Here is a 21,918-nt window from a genome sequence, read left to right as displayed (position 1 = left end):
GAGAGAAAAGAACTGACAAACACACACACACACACACTCACACACACACACAAACACATAGTGAATGTTGTCTGCTTGTGGGTTTTAAGTTACATTCATGTGTATAGTTTGTTTTTTGTTCAACAGTCTGTCTTTGATTTGACTTCCAGCAGATCTCTAAACTATCCAGGACATTAAAGTTAATTTCAGATAGGAGTCTGAGGTGTATTTGGATCCTTCATAGGAGCACTTTTGTTCATGTGTTGCCGTGTTTATTTACAAATTAGCGCTCAGTTTCTACAATACGGAGCAGCTTGTACACAGACAGTGATGGACTTCAGGGACTAGATGTAAGTATTCAGTCACAGCTCTGAAGCGCCGAACAACTACAGTAGTTACACTGAAATATACAACCACAACTCTAACTTCTGAAAGCAGGCGTCATTATTTATCGTAATTGTTTTTTTGTATAAACCATGACTCTATAAAAGGTGACTGCGTAACTGACAAAAACAGGTGAGGAGGAAGAACCTGAAAAGTCAGTCATTAATGGAATGAAGAGTGAAAATGTGTTGTATTGCTCAGGTGACCATACGTCCTGGATTGACAAGTAAATATCCATAAAACAATAATTTGCACAGATTTTGGACAGTCCCTGTTCGGGTTTTGACCAGTTGAAACACCAAAACAATGCACCATCCATGCATCACTGGTTTCTCTGTATGTATGTCAGTCAGCGTTCTTGCCAAGGCTTTCTTTAAAAATCTCTAATGCACGGGAAAGTTCTGTACTGATTTGTCTGTACATGTGTCAATCTCTGCATCCAGCTGTTTCTAAACTATCCCAGCTTATCATATCATATGGACCTGCTGTGTAACGTTAGGCAGGCTAACTTTCATGCCAACAAGAGTCCGCATTTTGTTCCCAAATTTCCAGGAGGGTTACAGCTTCCTTTGAAACGTAGCAGGCAACGAATATGCAGCTCTGCACACTCGTGTCCACTTTCAGTTGCCCACAGTAGAAATGCAGACGTAGAAAGCCATCTGAAAATGATCAAAAATCCAGTTGTACCTTTTAGAGGTTTGATAATATGGTCACCCTATGTATGGCTGAACAAATTCTCATTAACTATCAATTTGGGGAAATTACAGACAGTATTTTGGATAATCTTTGACCTGTCATGTGCAGGATTATTTCCCAGACCTCCATTTGGTTCCTCCATCAGAGGAGGATGTCAGACATTGCACCAGTACAAGCCAACTGTCACTGTTGGTGTTCAGAGGGATTTTGGAACAATAACGGTGCTGAGAGCCGGGTAATAACATCTCTGGACGCCGTGCCAGTGGCTCCACTGACCCTTGGCAATGTACCCGGGTTTCCATCCACTGCCCAGACAGAGCAGCAGAGAACATGTTATTTATAGTTTTTGTCAACAAGTACAGTTGGACGGGTCAGCTGAGGGGCGTCCTGGCCTACTCAGCTGGATAAGGCGCCTGACGTATTTTGATGTTCATTCTTTAATTATGCTTCTGTACTCTTCTGCTTTTTGGGATTCTGAATTTTCCTCTCATAGAAAAAACATTGCCTGGAAAAAAAAAAAATCATACTCTTTGTATATTTTTAATGAACCAGATGCCAAAAAAACGCCCCAAATAAGTATTTTCCTTCATGCTCTTTTGCAAAAGCCAAGAAATCCCCACCATCATCATGTTAAAATTCTGACTTTTACAGCAGATTTGAATATTTTTACAGCCTGGTTCAAAAAAATCTGTGGATATGTAAGAAATTGATTTATTCTGACAAACTTTAAGGATTTAATTTTTTTCATAACACATCTGTTAAGATAATACAAAGTCTAAGAGTTGCATTGGGCACAGCTGAGTTCCAAAACTGCTCCTTCCATCACTGATCTCTGAAACATCTCTCCAGAAACCAATGGGTGACGTCACTGAGACTACGTCCATGTTTTATATAGTTTATGATTAAAACCAAATATTGGATTGAGTTCAATATTCATAATCCTAAAACCTGGGATGGCTTCATTGTTTGTCAACCTATCTGAATTCAGAGCACCAGTCAGAGTCCACTGGAGTCCAGCATACTATGCACTTCACTGGTTTCTTACACCTTTGTGCTTCCATGACTTTCCTCAGCCGTTGTTTTCTTCGACCTGTAGCCTTTCCCACGTTGCAGATACCATTCAATTTTTGCAAAAATAAAGGTTAGAAAGGGAATAAAAGCTGCATCAAAGCATCTTAGGCATCAACCATTCCACAATAAAGGACCGAGTTCACTGAGACAAGATATCAAACAGACTCATTTAAGCTTTAAATGGTGCTGGTGATTGTTTTTTGGGCAACTTTAAGTGATTTAAGGTATTTCTTTTGGTGTTTTCTTTTGACATCAAGAAAATAAAGATGAATGATGTTTAATAGATAGTAAATAAGTGACACTTTTCTCCAAAGCTGCATCAGTAAACCAAAATAAACACTTTTTTTGACAAAATGTTCAAGCAGCTACAAACCAGCAAATGCAAAGAGGTACAAACCCTCTGTAAGTGTTTGTGAAGAGGATTGTGCCGTCATTTCAAAGGAGAATACAAAGTAAATTCACTGGAGATGCATTAACCTTGAACCATTATTATGTTTTCTGACATGAGCAAGAAAAATCTCTGCTTCCTTCTAAAACAGGCTTTTACATTTTCTCTGTTTTAGGCTCACTTTTTTTTTATTAATTCAAGGCTCCTCATTCGATCAGCTCCAGGCTTCTCTGTTGTTTTATTTAAAAGGTGTGGAGAGATGATACGAGTTTGTTTTCTGTCCCTTTGGGCAATTGTGAATTTAAATAAACGTTCTGTATGTTGGTTTCTATATCACTGAAAGATGCTGGAATAAAACCAGAGGGATGAAAAACTCAACAGACCATTGGTTTTTGGTGGCGAACTCCTCATAAAGACACTCATGTGTTTGGACGGCCCATTACTTCACACTCTCAGATCATCACTAAGTGCTCATAAAGAGCAGCCCTCATCAAAGTCCCAATTAATTGATTGTAAAGACGGTGTACGTTTGCTGCTTTAAAGCCAATCAGAGGCCGTTTATTTTCAGGATTAAAGCTTTTAATCAAGATCTTCATCTGCGCTGTTGTTGTGTTTTTAAGTGGAAGTGATGGCTGTAATATAAATGCTGTTACTTCATTTTCATAATGACAAAAGAGGATTTGCTACTATGTGTAAATAAAGTTATATAATCTTATCTGTGGGATAAAAATGACAGCATTCTGAGTGAGTCACATTGACAGACACAAACATCGCCTTCACCTATTAACACACATTTTCCTCATTGAATGTTTTTACTCTGTCTAATGTTACGTTAGCTATGGTTAGATGCAAACAGTAGTTGTCTGACAAGATTGCATATAGATTTTGGGGGATTTGGCCAAAAAAAGGTGCTCATCAAAACAAGAATTCGCCACAGACACAGATATGACTTTCTATATTCCTTTTATTTATTTGATTTACAAAGCTGCAACAGCAGAACAACATTCCAGCGTTTCACCCAACATCAAGGGGAATGTCTAAAATTAGGCTGAAATGCCAGGCTCCTTCTGTACTTCATGTACAGCCAACATGAACCATGAATCACATCAAGCCGTCTCTGTAACAGATGAACTGATAGGTGTTGTGTAGTGAGTGCTGCAGTGTTCAGAGGGAGGGGCACAGTTCAAGAGAGGGGCCGCTTCCTGTCCTGCTGCATCGGAAATACCAGACCTAAAACCTCTGAGGCTGGATTCAGATACAAACACACGCACATGCACACACAGGCACGCACACAGTGAGGACCAACACATACACGCCTCAGGGTAAACATGCAAGAAGCAGTGTAGATGCAGTGAAGCTAAACTTGTTAGAGTAAACACAACACATCACATCCTCATGCACTGAATCTGCCTCCCTGAAACACCAAAACACACACACACACACACACATAGACAAAAAAACTCCCATCCGCTGAGAGTATTGTTGGATACTTCCCCTTCTGACGCCTGTGAGGCGTTTGCTTGGGAAAAGGAAACGCATTCTTGTGTAACCTTTGTACAGAAAGAGATGTAAGAGAGAAAAAGAGCGAGAGTCACACACATACAGAGAGAAAGCGTCTTTTTGTTAGCAGACCCAGAGGTCAGGCCCTGAGCTCTGCTTTAATCCTCATTTCTGCAGCCAACATGTTGTCAGCTCCAGAGACTGAAGGGCTTCCCTTATACAGCTTACTGATTTGGTTCAATTGTTCACAAATGAAAAAATACATGAATAAATCAAAGAACATTAAAACAGGTTGGGATACAATTCTGATTGTTGGAGGGTTAGGTATTAGCTGAAGAGCTGCCTAAATATTCCCTCCAAATGTTACCACTAAATCAGCATGCCCAACAATCTCTTCACAGGTAAGAGGAACCCTTGATAAAAAAAAGTTTGGTTTTGAGTGGGGGAAAGGTCCCAAAAAGATACAGGACATTACTTTACCACTCTGACAGTGATCACTTTAGCTAAGTTGCACTTTTCCCCAAAGAACAGGAAATTTGGGGGTGGGGCTTGCAGTGCTGCAAAATTCTGATTGGTAGAGTACTCCATGCACTTTCCTTTAAGAGCGGTTATCATTGAGTCACCATTATTGTACAATCACAGAAAATACATGGAAACATGACCAAATACGGATCCACTAATTGTTCTGCCACTACATCAGTCTTGCTTATGCCGAGCTTCACTTCACAAAGTACAGGAAATTTGGGGGTGGAGCTTGCATTGCTCCAAACTTCTGATTGGTTGACTAATCTCTGCATTTTCTGTTAAGAATTGTGAAAACATTTAGAATTCACCACTAGTCCACGAAAAAGTGACACAATGGCTAAACCATAGACTGTACAAATAAGCGACACAGCCACCGTGATGTCACACATCATTTTTTCAATTCTTGTTGTTAAAGCTTTGAGTTTTGTCATGCAGTTCACCGGCTCCTGTCTGCTGAGGAGTGGGATGTTTGGAGGAAGTCCCCCTCTAAATTTTTCCTAATCTTTCCTTATCCCTCAGAAAAAATGGAATAAAGAGAAATTATGCTTCTTGGTATGTGTCCAACAGAGCAGGTCAGGATACTCAAACATACAAACACATATCATAGTAGTTAGAAGTGAAGCAGGCCAAATCTAACTTGCTTTATGTCAGTGGTTGTGAGTATCACCTGAACATGTTTTGTCTTAGTACTGTAAAGGCCTCAGGACTGTTTAGGATCTCTCTCTTCTCTTTCAGCTTCTTCTTCTCTGTGACTCTCAACAGACTGTGAAAAAGTCCATTAGTTGTTTACATACTCCCACTTTCTGCTCCTCTACTTGTGACTTAATGTAGCGAATCAGACTGAGCGCTCTCCTCTCCACTGAGGGAGTTACTCACATTTAAAATCCCATAATCAAACACCTACGTGTTAAATGGAAAGCCATTAACACTAATGGTATACCTAGGACTGAGCCAAGATGAAACCTTGAAGAACTGCAGACTATCAGGGCACGAGAAGGACTTTATCCTCTTTGTGTTGAGTCATTCGCTCCATCAGATATCTGACATTTCATCAAAGTGACTGTTTTTAAATCCCCCCATTGCTCAGTGGTGATCAGAAGGTCAGAGATCTGAGCTGGTGGGAAGTGTTCACTCTGGAAAAGGAGGAAACCTTGTTAATTTCCTCGCTCTATTCATTTTATAGTTTTTATCTACTAAGGGTTGTGATAAAAGAATGGAGTGAAGACTATTTATTTGTATTATGAGTTTCTGTACAGACGTCATTTGAGGCAGAGTCTGTCTCCCTGACGCGCCCTGTGGTGTGACATTCTACGGAGGTTATTTCTGGGTCTTGGAAAATAATGGAATAAAAGAGAAGTTTTGAAGGGCTTCCAGATTATTTTGCCAAATCCTGAAGTTTTTAAAATACATTGAGCATAATAAAGGCAGCAGGTTTTTAATGGCATTTGTAAGAGGAAGCCAAAATACAAGGTACGAGGTACGACAATGTTAGCTCAAAGATGTCAGCAGCGGATTGGAGACGGACCGGACACGGATCAGGTGGAAGTCCTGTGTAACACAGCAAGGTAACAATTGGCTATAGCAACCTGATGACTACACAATATCAAATATCCCTCACTTAAGCTACAATTAGACAAAGCTAACATTTAAATTCCATTACCTCCCAGCTAAAATCACAGTTGTGTAGATACCAATAGGATTCAAAAGGTGTACATTTAAAGCTAAGCTTCATAAGTTTCAATGACAATATGATGTGTCATTTAAGAAATATGGCCTGAAGTCTCTTGGCCTTTACTTTCTTTAAAGTTATGTTTGACGTCTTCTTCTCCATAAAAAGATGGTTATTTCCCCCGGGAAGGAAATGACCACAGCTGAAAACGGCATTTTGGAAAAACAATGCATATATATTTGTTTTGAGGATAAAATTGGGTAAAAAATGCTTAACATTTTGCAGACTTCAGTCTTGTGGAACTCTGTGGTCACTCCAGCTCACTCTGGGCTCCATTATTTCCTTTCAGGGAGTTTCAACAACATTCATCTCCGACAGATTTTATCTCCCAAATTTGACTGGCCTGCCCATGACTCCTTCCATGTCTCAAACTCAAAGTCATTTCACTCTCCTCAGACAGGCGCTCATGTGTCTGAAGTGTAATCCCGGGGTTATTTTTAGGACTCCACAAACCCTCCCCCCTGCAGCTCAGATGGTCCAGCCCGGGCCAGAGGAAGGGGAGTGGTGGGGGAAAGGGGAAATCTTCAACAATGACTTCATTAACATGATGCCCAGTACCACTGGACTCTACTGCTCCGTCAATACACTGGATTTATGACTTTCTCTTTGGATTTAATTCTTCAAATATCTCTTCATTCCCTGACGGTTCTTGGGGTTAAAATGGAAGTTTGCTAAAGTTTCACCCAAGACTTCAGAAGCATGTTGATCACAAGTGAGTATGTGTTAATATCGCCCTCATATGAGGTGTTATGTGATAGACAGGGGTATAATGAGAGCCTGAGTGTCTCAATTCTGCCTGTTTTCTTTCTGAAGACAATTGGCAATTACTGCCTGATGACATCCATTAAGGAGATGATTGCTTAATTAGCTTAACGAGTGGCATTTAATGAGGACCTGATAGAGCTTTGATTAGATGGAGAATGGCTCCTTGGGCCACTTATAAAAGTCTCTTCTTGTAGTTTGTTGAATTAACTGATGAAGACTTAACGCCAGCAGGTACATAAAGCACTGCAGTGATGCTTTGCCACTAGTTTACAACGCATTTCTGAGTTCAAACTTTATGTACCAGAGGTTTTATTTAAGTGTAACAGGGTTGTTTCTGAGGCATGAAACCCAAGAGGAATTTGAAGCACTCAGGGGTACACTGAAAGACCCTTGTTGTTTGAAGGCCGTGGGCCTGTAAACATCACGAGCAAAGTTTTGAACACTGGAAGAATAAGAGCATTTTCTCTGCCTGGAGGAGCGTAGGAATCGCTCTGAATGTGTGTGGGTTACTTTCAAAATGTGATCTTTTGAAGCAGCGAGATAAACTGTGAAAGAAATCTGCAAATATTCAAACTCTGTAACACAAATCTGGATCACAAATCTTTGAGTTATGTTGATGCATTTCTGTGCAAAATTCAAACATTGCTTTTAGAAAGTTGAGATTACTGTGAAATCTTTGACCTGATATCTCCAGTTTTGCTTTTTATTTTCTGGCTTTCGACCCTAACATCAATGGCTTCACCATTGCTCTCACATTTGATTCCATACAGTAGAATTATTCACATCCTAACACTGTGGGACATTAGTTCTTTCTATAAAAACCCACAAAATATATTTGCATCTCTTAATAATTTAGGAAATAGACACTCATTTTTTAAAATTTGAAATATCTTAAGCCAGCACCGTCGACAAAACAATTGGCATTAACATTCAGTTCTCTTTCAAGATACTAGGCGATCTAAATTTCCAATGTTTGATATTTATAGTTACTGTTATTTGCTGAAAACTTCCCTTTCTGCATTTTTGTTAAATTAAATAAATCTCTCTTGTTAGCTTTGATTATGACTTCTGTGAGATTTCTAAGAATATGAAAGAACTTGTATGTTGTTCCAAAGGAATTTAAGAAGTGCTCAAGATTCCTTGATTGTCATTCAAACTCTGTACTGGACCGGCATAGGGATCAGGCAATATAAAACAATGCTAAAAACAAAGTGTATATGGCTCACATACACAAAATAATATTAAAAAATTGATCCATAGCACCAACAAAAAAAACACTCATCAGAAAGTGCTTCCAGAGTAAGCTCATCTGATTCATTAATTTAGCTCTCTTACAACATGATCAAGCTAACGTGACTTGAGTCCAAATTTACTAGAGAAAAATAAACACCTTGCTTGTGATTTCCAGGTAGTAGGCTCTGTGGCCTGTTGCAGCAGCTCTGCATGTGTGTCTCAAGTTTGGGTGCCAACCTCACACTAAACCATATGCTGAAACTGGTCAGTCTGTGACTTAACTTGTGTCATTGCCTGGTTACACCCAAGTGGCAACCTCCTGCCATCCTGCGAGATTTGGTACAAAAAATGAGTTTAGTCTGAATAGCTAATTTCTCGATCAACGCACACTGTGCGGGGGTGAAACACTGTAGCTCAAAGCCTGCCTCTTTACCTCACACTAGCTCTCGACAGAGGTTCAGTTGAGTTCAGCATTTCCAATATGGTTCCCGCTGACGATTTGCTTCAAAACAGCACTTTGGTAACACAAGTGATGTCACGGGTACTACGTCCATTAATGATACAATCTATGGTTACACCATGCGGACACAAGGTTGATCTTAACTTGTCGAACATAACATCAAAACTTACCAAAACACTGTCCCAAAGTTACATTTTCACTCCATTTAACCACTCACTGGTAGGGTCTTTTTCTTAATGGGGTGTTTTTGCCTTCATTGACAGTACAGCTGAGAGACATGGGGAGTAGAGAGTTGGGGACATGCAGCCAATGGTTGTGACCAAATGTTGAACCAGTGACTGCTGCAATGAGGACTGAAGCCCCAGTGCACTTCAGTCACTGGGGCTTACACTGCTAGGCCAACTGTTTTACGAGCTCTTAGAATAAACACTATAGCTCAACCAAGGTTTATCACTTAGCGATATACTGAAGCCTGGTTAACATTATTTTGTTTAAAAAGTGAACTATGAATTGAGTCGAGTTCATTCCTTATTTTTTTTATAAGTTTAATTTGCTAAAATTAACATGACATTTTTTCCATCAAATAAAACAGTCATCTTCTGAATAAAAATACGGCAAATGAAAAATAGTTACAAGGCTAGTCCTTTAAACTGAAGATGAATTCAGACTATTTTAAACACAAATCTTAAAAAAAATAATTCACCCACTGAACCTACAGCCCACTGAGTGGAGCAGAATTTTTATCTGCCGCGTTAGACAAAATGATCTGCAAATAGTTTTTCCCATTTTTGTTCTTTCCTTTGTTAAACATCTCTTTTCATAGATAGTGAGAGGCCAGAGAGATTCAGTGCACAAAGCAGAGCTGGCAGCAGAGAGGGTGGATGTTCATCAAAGTTCATATTCATTAGCACAGTTGTAAAAACAACTTGTTATTGGCAGGTTATTCTCTTTATAGCCATCAGCAGGTCAGCTGAGATAAAAGGTCAGTCACAAACACAACAAGCAACATCCTCCAACATAACAGAGAGAGTAGTGGAGTTTGGCTTGGTGACTGCTGGTTCTCTGCCCAGCGTGTGGCACGCTGCTTGGCTTTGTCATTTCTGCTTCTGTGAAATACTCATGTCGTTCCTCCAGTTTGACTCACAGTAACCTGAGATTGTTTAACTAAGCCATCTTTCCACTGGCATGGAGGTTCAGGGCAGTCACTGTTGTTAGCAACCAAAGGCAACAGCAAGCAGGAATGATCGTATTGTACCTCTGCATGAGCTAATACAATAATAACTGCCAGCTGAGGCAAATTTGTGTGTGTGTGTGTGATATTACATGAGACCAGGCTGCACAAAGTCTGAAATCATATTATTGTACGTTATGCTGGAATACCAAAGTAGGGGCCATGCTAGCATTTATCAACGTCATGCTGATTATAGATCGTTGTCATTGTTTATTTTACTCAGAATTCAATATAGTCTTGTGTCACATGTTACTGTATGCACTTTAATGTGAAGCACATTGAGCTACCTCTCCTGAAATGCTATAAACATAACTTTACCAGAGATGGAAGATGGTATTGAGACAGTGTTGTAATAGTTTATGTTGAAATTTTGATAATATAATACAAATGAAATATAACATAAGATCTGACGGAGAAAGCAAGAGCAATGTAAACCAATTGGATTGCATAACAGTTTCCCATCATGTATGTTGACACTGATGTTGCGTTCACACAGCCCCAGTAATTTGCAACGAAAAATAACATAGGAGAATGCTGAAATGTAGTTTGAAGTTCTGTTAAACATGGAAATCATCTTCTCTCTCTTTGTACTTGATTTGCGAGATCCTGATCATCAGAAATAACTTTCTCTGTGTCACAGTTTGATTAAAGCGGTGCTTCCTGTCTTCAATATCACCACTTAATCTCTGCCCGTTAGCAGAGACTGAAACCTGACTCGGACACTGATGTTTTACAGCAGCTGTGGCTCTCTCTGACATAGGCAGGCATCTGGCACACCGCCATCGTGGCCATCGTGGCCATCGTGGCCATCGTGGCCATCGTGGCCATCGTGGCCATCGTGGCCATCGTGGCCATCGTGGCCATCGTGGCCATCGTGGCCATCGTGGCCATTGTGGCCATCGCGGCTTTTTTCAGTTTTAACTGGAAATTCTCTTACTTACATTCTTCATCTGGTTTGGTCTGTTGAGGCCATTGTAGTTCATCTTTTTAAACAAAATTTAGACTCAATGAGCTTCATTTAAGAGATCTGATTCTCAGAGATTCTCAATTTGAAGAAGCAACTTTTGGGTAAAGTGATGAAATCACAACTTGATTTCATCATTTTCAATCAACTTCATCACATTGCATGTAAAAATTCACCCAAAGATAATGAAATATGTGGAAAGGGATTCATATTTACTAAGTTTAACATAGACTGTATAAAAACTGGATGTAGTATCTGCGACCCATCTGTTCTTGAGCGCTGTTTTGAAGCCAATCTTCAGCGGGTGCCGTATTGAAAATGCTGAACACAACCTAACTTCGTCCAAGCTAGTGTGAGGTAAAGTGGCGGGCCTTTAGCCTTTTGGCTAACAGCTACAGGGTGCTAGCTGTCAATCAAGTCAGCCATGTCCTTATTTGGGCAAAACTTGTAAGTTTTAATATCTTCAAAAATACTGAGTCATAAAAAAATGTACCCCGAGCTCTTCAGACCTAAACCGTTTTTTTGTACCAAGCTGTAAACATGTTTATTTCTGCTGCAAAGACTACTACAGAGTCTCCCAGAGATTTGGTCCTGTAAAGACAAAAAGGGAGCAGAAACACAGCATTGGGATGTTTGTTAAACCATCAAGTCCTTTTCAGACAGACACTAAAAGAGAATTTTTGATAGGCACATGTTTCGTTTGCAGAATATCAGATTGTATGTCTGACTTGCAGTCTCCAGGTTTGGATGCAGTGCGTCATTCTTTTTTAACTATTCAAACTGTTCAACACCCTAGGTCAATACGATGTGAGCTTTTTTAGTAAGTGTCCCACAAGGATTCAAGTTTATACTCTGATATTATCTATGCAGAACCACCTTTTGTTTTCCTTTCTCCAGACACTTAGTAATCAAAATGAATACCACCATGTTTATCTCAGAAAATAAACCACTAGTACAACCTCATGGCCCATATCTCTGGGACAAAGACAGACCTGTACCTGTAGTCATACTTCCCAAATAAAAATCGTCTGTACAGTGACATTTTTGTATATTAAAGCCAATTTTCCATGCAGTTTTAAAAAGGTCAACGTCTTGTTCAGTCAAGTCATGGTTCATCGGAAACGTGTGCCTCCAGGGATACATTACTGCATTGTATACACCTACAATGAGTCACAGAGAAGGGATTTAATATTTGCCCCTCCAGCCTTCCGTGACCAAGACTTCCTAAACTTAGCCGTGCTGAGATGACTGGACCAACAGGGAAAAACCATCAGAAAAAACAGAAGAAGGGAAGCATGGTTAACAGTTTTGACAGCTGACATACCTCTGATCTTCACCTCTCAAGCCCTAGGAGACACCCTGAAGCGACCTGCAAGCAAAGCAGTGACTGCACTTTATACCCTATCAGGCATGCAGGTGATAAAAATGGCGTGAAAACCCTGAAAATGGGTTAGATATTAAACTTTGAGGTATAAGGCCACTCAGAGAGGTTTTTAAGAATTTGGAAGAGTGTGTTTGTCGTTGCTCTTCGCAGGTTGTCGCAGATTGGTTTAACACAGGTCATCAGATTGCAGACACTTTTATTTATCTGTATATTTATTTATTATTTATAGGCATGGAAAAAGCATGTAGGTGATGTTTAGTACATTTTACATTGTGTCGTAAGAGGTAACAGAACTTTAAACATTGGCTTAATAAAGGCCAAGACTGCATCATCAAACAGCAGCAAGTGTGTGACAGGATTAACTCTTGATTCTTACACTTGTTTCCAGTTTGCTTTTAAAAGATTTGTGGATATAATGAAAGAAAAGACTATTTGTTTGTTGCAGATTCGTGGAGGTCAAGGTAGGCAGATTTGTTTTGTCTGGAGAGAGGCATGGTAGCTTATTCCTCCTATTAAGTCTACAGCTGTGACTCTACCATTCAACCACTGAGCCACAGTCGCCCCTATTTACTCAGGATTTAATTAAAGTCAGCGTAATTTGAAAGCTTAATGACACTGACTGTTATTAAATATCAGGAGCTTTTCAAGGGCACCACACATGAAAAATATTTCTTATTAGTTACTCATCTTATTCACACAGTGGTTATTTTCCTCTGGTGATGAGTTCGGGGTCAGGCTTTAATCAAACTCATTTACAGATGTATCAACAGTTAAGCCCTTGAACCTTAAAGCAGATATGTACAAAGATAGGACAGTGATAGAATAGGAAACAGCATGGTGAATGGAAACTGTAACATAAAACATTGTAGAGCCACATTTGGACAATCAACTTTCTCCATAAAGGGCTTCAACTCTGGAACAATTTACCCAATGAAACAAATTACATCCCAGAGATAAAGTCTTTCTTTGACTTGTCTTTTTTTAGATTTCTAATTTACATTGGTGTATAGTAGGGATGCAACGATATCAAAATCTCACGGTACGATATCGTCACGGTATTAAGGCCACGGTACGGTATTATTGTGGTATTGTCAAAAAAAATAAGATGACTTTGAAAAAATGGCATAGTGTGGAAAATGAAGTGCCAGGAATGATAAGGATAAACAGACTTACTGTAATTGAACACAAACATAATGCTCAAATGTTCTAATCACATGTATTACTACCAACAGGTATTTTCAAGTGCAAAGAACAGTGTAGGCACATCCAGGGTTTCAAGTAACAAGCAAATAAAAGAAAACCTTTCAGTTGAGTGTCTTTAAACTGACTGGAATTTTGTAACTTGGCTCAAGCGCGTTCACCAACCTTTCAAATCCCTCATTGTCCACCACTGAAAACGGCTGCAGGGGGATGATTCATCAAGTGGCTTCTCATATTACTTGTATTCCCCGACTCGATATTTACAATACCGCTACATCCCTAGTGTATAGAAAATGGGTGTAATGATATATGCTTTATTGGATCTTCATTGCTCAAGTAGTAGATGCTTGTATGATATTGGATGTGGTACATTTAATTGTACTGTATATATACAAGGCCAACTAGGGTCAAGAGTTGAACGTTAGCAAAAGCTATAAACTAGAGGTTTCATGCTTGGTATTGGAACTATGTTAAACTGCATTATCTCTATGAAACAGATAAATTCACACCAGATAATATTATTTTCCTGGTTGCAGTTGTATTTAAATAATAAGAATCTGATAAAATATGCTTCATTGATTGATGAAGGTATTTGGTATTTGATTACTTTCTAGCTACCGTTGGCTGACAGCTTATTCTAGCAATCGACCAAATTCCATCTAACACATATGCCTGATACAGTAGTTTTGCAAAATACTAACATGCAACATGTCAGGAGGGGCTTTGCAGTCAAGACAAGTTTTAACACCCAAACAGTAAAATGTTGCTATATTCCAATGCAATCAGAAAAACTCAAATCATCCAGATCTTGTTGCAACTATTGGTTTTGTTGTTACCAATGAATGGTTTGCAGTAAAAGCAAACATAAACGACCAGACAAAAGTGCTCCACTGAGCACGTAACCTCACCATCCCCTCAGTTCCCCTCAGCTCCCCTCAGCATCATGAAACACACTGTCCCAGCTTCCTGGCGCTAGCAGGGCGGAGCTGCACTAATCTCACTTCCAAATCTCTTATCAGAGCCCAGAGGGGCCAGAACACAACTTCCTCAGAGACAAAGTCATCTGAAAAGGGAAGGGTAATTGCTAGCTGTACACATACTAAAACAGGAGTCCAAGAGAGGAGATACCATCTCTTACGTAAAACGCTGAGATGGGGAGAAAGGGGCCCCCTGCATATACCCGTCAGCTTTAGTATAAATGTTTAAATGAATTGTTTTTCCTGAAAGCTGTACAGAGTTCTGATCCTCACTGGACACATTATTCATTTGGTAATTAGGTCAGGCATGAATTGGGGTCATTCATTGTGCTGTGCTTATTTAAACCTTATTGTAACCTCTGCAAACAATGTGTTCACTGCTCTGTTGTTCATCCACGCCTATCTGAAATAACTTTGTATCACCTGAGTGCCTCTGACTGCAAATTCAGACATAATATATTGGCATATCTGCTGTTATTAGCCAAGCTTTGCTGTATCAGTTGAGATTCAAAAACATACCTCGCTGCTCTAAAGTCATGTAGCTGACACTTTTCGTTAGCTTACACACCATTAGCATTGCCTAGCAAGTTCGCAGAAAGCAGCATTCAATACAGTTCAAAACAAAGTTCTTATCCACACTGAAAAAGGTCATTATCACTGTTTTACCAAGTAAATTAAGTGAAGAAACAAAGGAGAGGCTGTGTTTAATTAACTGAAGACAAATAATCCTGGACGCTATTAAGATTTAGTGTGTTTGGTCCTTTTTGCATATACAGACTAAATACAAGTTGACTCCTTATTTCCCAGGTGTTTTATTCAAGTTCATCCTGATAACATGAAGAAAAAGCATACACATTAAAAGTTGATGGGGAAAGAGCAGCATTGTTATTTCAGCTACTTAAAAATGTTCTTTTTAGATGTGCATGTGTTTGTACTCTAAGGTGTATTTGTTGTATGTTACTCTTCTTATTCCTTTACATATATATGATGCATTAGATATGATGCATTACGTAAAATACTGCATTGAATAACTTTGGATAAAAATGACTGTTCCATGCTGGTTTAGGGACAGACTGGGCATGTTTAAAAAATTAACACGTTTCTTGGGGTATTAACCAAGTTTAGGATTGATTCTATAGATACGTACAGATGACATGGATTAAAGTTCTCCGTCGCCACGGATTTCCGTCATTTGGAAAATGAGAGGGGGAAAAAAACTCCACTTGTGTTTTGCTGTTGTCCCATTAAGGCAATCCTATTAAACTGACACTGCCTTCAACAAATACAGCTAGCCAGAGCCATTGTATCAACCAATCAGAGGCAGAGCAGGGCAGTTGATATGCCAATGCGCAATGGGTCTGGGTGCGAGAATGCTTATTTTGCAACATCATCAGAACCTGGTAAAAAACTAACATGGGTGGAATGGTCTAACGTTATCTGTGGAAATCATACAGTCTATGGTGGAAATATATTACTAACCGAGGACAGCTGATGGGTCCTCTGAGAGCGGCTTCTACGGTAAGTTTTTATTGGTTATTGAGTCTCTGTGAAGTTAATGTTGAAGAAGAGGTTATAGTAAACAATAGCATATAGCGCGAGCTAACCTTTATAGCCTCTTATCTTTTATGGCTTCGTGATTTTTTTGGATGAATGTGTGATAAAAATAAGTTTATGAGGACTCAACAGAACGTGTCTGACTCTGTAGCCGCAGTCATCGGCTTCTTTTTCATTGAATTTTGACTGCAGTTGGACCGACAAAGTCTCTTCTGCCCTCGATTGTGTTTCCTGGTCTTAGAAACCAGTTCTTAGTACTTTGGGTTTTTTTCAGGTTAAGCTCATTTAGTATGCCAGCATGGACGTGTTGTTTGTTGTAGAACGCTCCAACGTTTTGACCATTGACAAAACTTTCATAAATAAGTGGAGATGTGTTTGGTTAAATGAAGGTGTGCTTGGTTAAATGAAGTGGGGGAGAATGGACAGCCTGTCGTTACGTGGTGCAGTCCTAATGCGCCATCAGTCAGAGGATGCACACAAAGCTGCTGTTTGTGCTCTGCAGCACACCTCCTCCCTGCCAAACGCTGTATTAGAGCAGGGGTTCCCAAAGTGTGGGTTGGGACCCCCCTCAGGGGTCGCAAGACACAAATGGGGGGTCGTGAGATGTCTTTGAGAAGGTTTTTTTCTTTTTGTAAGTTATCTAAAAATAGTAAATTTTACCCATTAAAGAAAAAATGGACAAAAATAGTAGCTACACTTGAAATAAAACCTTGAAAATATAAAGTGTAATGAGTTTTCTGCCTTTCTTTGTTTCCAGATTACTCCTAAGTTTAGAATTAGTGTACACTTAATTATCACAAGCATAAGTAGCAGTAGGTTAATTCATAAAGGCACAGGAAACACAGCCACATGCTCATAAAGGTATAGAGTCACTTTCTGCAGACCAGCTAAATGTAGCCACATTAAATCACTTTGAGGGACAGCGGGGTCCCAGGCTTTGGCATCTATATTTTGGGGGTCGTGGGCTGAAAAGTTTGGGAACCCCTGTATTAGAGGACAGTATACTGTGTACATGTCCTTGGGCTAAAGGCATGTACCCAGTGTACTCCTTTTTAGGTGAAAACCTTTGGGAAGTGACCGATTGTCAGAAAAAAAGGATCTTACATGTGTGGCATGGTAGGTTGATGGTCGGGTAGTATGATTTGTTGTCAAAAACATTTTTGGTCAAATAAAATTGTTTTGCTTTAATCCCTGAGATTAAAGAAGAACTTGATAATTATTCAAGACTAAGATCAAGTTGTCTTAGAGTTACTTTCTGATTTCATAGTAATCCAGTCAGTGTCTGTGTGCTTTTTGCCTCCATCACAGTTTGTTTGTCATTTGAGTTTATAGCTGGCCGTGCAGTTATGCTGTAGCGAACATAAACTTAGTCTCTGTCATGTCACACTTTGGTTTTCTAAAAATTTAAACAAAGTTTTGACACTTGATTAACTGCAGTTTTATGCACTTCCACGTAGGCTTCATTACCTCTTGGCTCTTACTCCTTTAATGAAGTGTACAACCTGCAGCTAAAAAGCAGGAGTTCATTAATATTTCTAGAAATACTGTACATGTATTTCTCTATGCCTTGATCTTGGTAGTACTGGCTCCTGACTTACTCTTTGGATTTCAAAGCCTTCATCTCAGCAACTCCAATCCCTTTGTATCCATTCCTGCCCTAGAGTGATGCTTCACTCAAGGACTTTGAGATAATTCAAATAACAATACCTTTTAACTCTCTGCTAAAATGATTCCCTGCAGGTTTTAAGGCCAGTAACCTCAAACATTTTAACAGCGGCTTCCTACGTAAGCTGTGAGCCAGGGTCGCCTTTAAGTACAAAGTAAAGTGGAAAACTGGTTTAAACAACGTGAGCTTTTAACTTGTGACCCTCAAGGTTGGAAACACGACATTGTGTATTTTTCTAGCGTTAGTTACGGATCAGAACGCTGCTCCCAGTGGTGTGGGGGCCTCTCTAAACTCAGGGCTCTAACTCTGGTACATCCACATATCCCTGGATTTACAGATCCCCTCACGGACATGTGAAACCGCCGCTTGGAAAGCACACTTTATCCCCTCTCTATCTCAAGTGTCACATCTCCATCCTGACACTGGAAAAGGAGTTCTGCACTCAGTGATTTAAGTATTCAATTCAATACCTTGGCAACTGAAAATCTATCACTGCTGTTATAGTATTTGTGATTTCTGTATTTCAATGTTAGTTTAGGTGATGCAAACGCCACAGAAAGATAAATAATACACACCATGACACGAAATGTACATACTTAGTGCTGTGAAGAGATAGCAGGCACAATTATTTTTGTTGAGACAGGATGTCATTAACTTGTCCATTAAAATCTTTAGCGTGGTAAACCAGGAGAATCTATGAAATGTGCATTTTTTTTCAGATAAAATCTTTGAAAATGTAATCCATTTTGCTCAGATTGTCACAAAACTGTCCACTCCCAACTAACAGACAATAATGCACAACCTGAAAACCTGCAGATCTGAAATCTTAGGACATCATGCCCATGGTTTATGTAGAAATAAACTACCATAACTACACGTATATAAAAGGTAAGTATATAAGATGCAGTCTGTTTTTTTAGGGGGGTTGTTCTAGAGGAGATAAAAGGTTAAAACTGTGTTTGTGTCTGCATTGTGCAGATTCTGTGCAGCTGTGTAGCTTTTTCCAGCATTAAATGTTTTCATCATGTGGGATTTACAGTCTGCCTACCTGCTGGCATGGTATAGTTGAGCTCAGCCTACACTAACTTTGAAAGTTCTGAAGTATGGACCCACACCCGTGACCAGTTCACCAAGAGTCACGCCATCCACCTCTGCTGGCCTCTTTCTGTGTCTTCAATCAAACCAGCCCTCCACCCTGTCACTGAGTACCTTAGTATGCTTTGGGCAGGGGAGTGGCTGAGGGTGAATTTGAATCAGTTGTGAGGTCACTTGCAGTAGATAATGGTGGTGGCAGTCATGACAGGGCATGTCTTAGGCAAGGGTGTGGCACAAACTTCTGGTTAAACATAGTGAATCAAAATAATACAGCGTTCTGCATTTTACACTGATATAATGGCCGCACTGTTGTATGGGACACCTTCCAGTTTTAATTGGGGGGAAAAGTTATTAAAAGGGAATCTTGTACAATTCATTTTAGGATAATTGGATCATATTAATCAACTCCAAAACTTCTAAATTCCATCCTTCCTTGGATCTTAAAATGAAAATACTTTTAAACCCATGTGTAGTCATTGAATGCATAGGGCAAACCTTAATAGGCATGTATAAAACACATACTTCTGTGACAAGAAAAGGTATTGAAAATGAACTGAAAATCGGCATAAAACAACATTTTTTTGAGAGAAGTGTTTGTTTTTATTATGAAAAAGCATGTTGCAAAGGAAAATGCTCTATTTGTAGTCTTGTCTAAGTGGGCACTCTTGGATAACATGTAAGGTTATTATAAGGGAAATTCTCCCTTAATCTACCTCAAAGTTCAAGGTTTCTAGAGTTATACTGCCAAAAATAGAAACAAAAAAGTATAATAATAATAATGTTAGATAATGATGACAGCCACCTCAAACACCAGGAGAGGGAAAAATGTTTTTTTTAATTATTATTTTTAGTCATTTAATGCAATCTCAATTTTAGCAATCCATTTCTAATCTCTTTGCTGTATTACAACCTTTAATGCTGTCTTTTCTTTACTGTCATTTTGATATCTGCTGAACTGCCCACCACTGTTTACAAATCTGGACCAGCTGCTCCATATCATGCCTGTCTCCTGACCTGCAGGGAGTCCAGTGAAACAACAGCACATTATAAGCCAGATTTCCATCCTGCTGTCAAGTGAATTGTAGAAAAACTTTTGAAAAGTCACCGAAAAATAGATGTGAATTATATGCCTTTCATTCAACTCTCCAGAAGTGAATAAGCAGGCAGTAAAAAAGCACAAAAAGTGTTTGAAGAGCCAATCCGTCATGGGCAAACTGCTGTTGTTGTTCTTTAGTGGAGACTAATGTCGGCCATATTTCATGCTGTCTGAATATGAAAACAAGAAATGCCCTTGGCTGTATTCTCACAGTGACGCATGGAGAGAGAGAGCAGGTTTTACATTTCAGAGAGGTTTGTGGTGTACAAATATTTTCAGACCTCTCAGAAAATCTAAATCCTCTTCTAAATCCAAGCAGCCAGACTGAGACAATAATTTCTGTGGCTGCTTATTGTAAACATCTGGGATCAAGGATGTTGTATTATATTTTTCTTCTCCACTCAATCTCTTCTCGTAGTGCTGTAGAGTCTCCACAAAAGCTCTTGAATGAAGAGGAGGTCGATGGGTTGTATACATACATGTAGGCGCATTAACGTTAGTCTAAGTGTGTTCTCATCTTAAGTGTGTTTTGATGCCTTCTTATGTCGAGCATCCAGTCAGGTATCTGGGTTTGTTTGTTTATGTGTGTTTTAAGGGCTTATTGAAGAACCTGCCATCTTCACAAGAAAAACAAGAGGATTATTTATATTCCACCGAGCCACTGACTTGGTTGAAACAACTTTTTTTTTCTTGAGGCATTTATCACCAACACAAACATATTTCTAATATAAGCCAAATGTGGTTAAAACACAAAAATCACATAAAGGAAGTATTTCATGAGATGTTTGAAATGACATGCTGCTTCAATACTGCAAATCTTTATGTTTTGGCTCATTTGTAAAATTTCCACTCTGTTCGTGTTCCAGTACAGTCTGCATTTACTTTTATCTAGTATGAAATAGTACAAAAAAACAGAAATTATGGATGCTAAAAAAGTCCCTTTCTTCCTCATCTGCCTTTGAGTTCCTAAAGCAGGATTAAGCTCTTTCTTGAGTTTTTGTGGATTAACCCTATGTTAAAGTTCATCCAAGTCACATCCTTGTTGTACATTGTGCATTTTCCTTCATTGTACATTAACCTTTATTTCCCAAAACCTTGCTTCTCAGTTTAACAGTTATGTTGTGCTTGAACCTGAAATGATGGTGATTAATTTGTCCTCCCCGCCCTCCTCTCTTCATGAAGAATTGGAACCAAACAGAGCACTATCACCAACATTTAACTATGTTTGTTCACGACCAATTTTACTACATTTTTCACCAGATTTCAACTTGGTTTTATTAAGACGATCAAAATGTCAACATTTCTGCTTTATTGACAAAAAACAACCTGAAACATGTTCAGTGTTTACACAAATTTCGCTATTAAAAGACAACACGTAAGTAGACACAGTGCACTGCATTTTTTAATTTTAATCTCAAAGCTCCTGTGAGGAACTTTTGGGTTCTTACTACTGTGGCGCCCCCTGTGGACTAGGCAGTACTTCTAAAAATAGCAGAGCTTGTCCTGTACATGCAAAAATCATGTGTTTGTCAAAAAAAAACAATAACAACAAAAAAAAAACTTTCGGTAACACTTTATATTAACTACACACTTTTAAGCATTAGCTAAGCATTAATTAATACTTAACTCATCACCTGTAAAGCATTGTTCATACATTAATACTCATTTATATATCATGTACAAACACAGTTATAAATGTTTTATTATTCATGGATATGACTCTCTATAATGTGTTAACTAACTCTTTGTTCATACTTTCTAAATGATGGATTCACCAATTACAAATGAGCTATTATAGTCATTATAAAGCAGTTATAAACACATTTACAGGTTATGATTCTAACATTTAGTAAGGGTTAGTGAACACCTTATTACATAGCAAATTATGATTAATTAAGGTAGTCACAAAGGACTTATAAGCTCCTTGTTCATGGTTTTGTGAGCTGATCTAAAGTGAGGACTTTTTATGCTTTACAAATAATTCATTAATGAGATTTAAGACCGGCAGCACCTTAAAACAC

General features: G+C 38.9%; 1 protein-coding gene across 2 annotated transcripts in view; it reads left to right on the top strand.

Moving 5' to 3' along the window:
• si:dkeyp-23e4.3 (rho GTPase-activating protein 7) overlaps window positions 1-21,918 on the top strand; it is a 117,582-nt gene that overhangs the window by 65,866 nt on the left and 29,798 nt on the right. The window contains exon 1 of one of the 2 annotated variants that reach the window (XM_034684477.1): window positions 6,811-6,984. The exons of the other annotated variant lie outside the window; for it this stretch is intronic. Coding sequence (XP_034540368.1) covers window positions 6,972-6,984 — 13 coding nt within the window. The 5' untranslated portion in view covers window positions 6,811-6,971. Of the gene's footprint in view, window positions 1-6,810; window positions 6,985-21,918 lie in introns of those variants that run through there. 2 annotated transcript variants of the gene reach the window in all.

The sequence above is a fragment of the Notolabrus celidotus genome, chromosome 5, assembly GCF_009762535.1.
Source record: "Notolabrus celidotus isolate fNotCel1 chromosome 5, fNotCel1.pri, whole genome shotgun sequence".
Taxonomy (NCBI): Eukaryota; Metazoa; Chordata; class Actinopteri; order Labriformes; family Labridae; genus Notolabrus; species Notolabrus celidotus.
The sequence above is the reverse complement of the archived record's forward strand: the minus strand, read 5'-3'. Positions and strand labels throughout refer to the sequence as shown.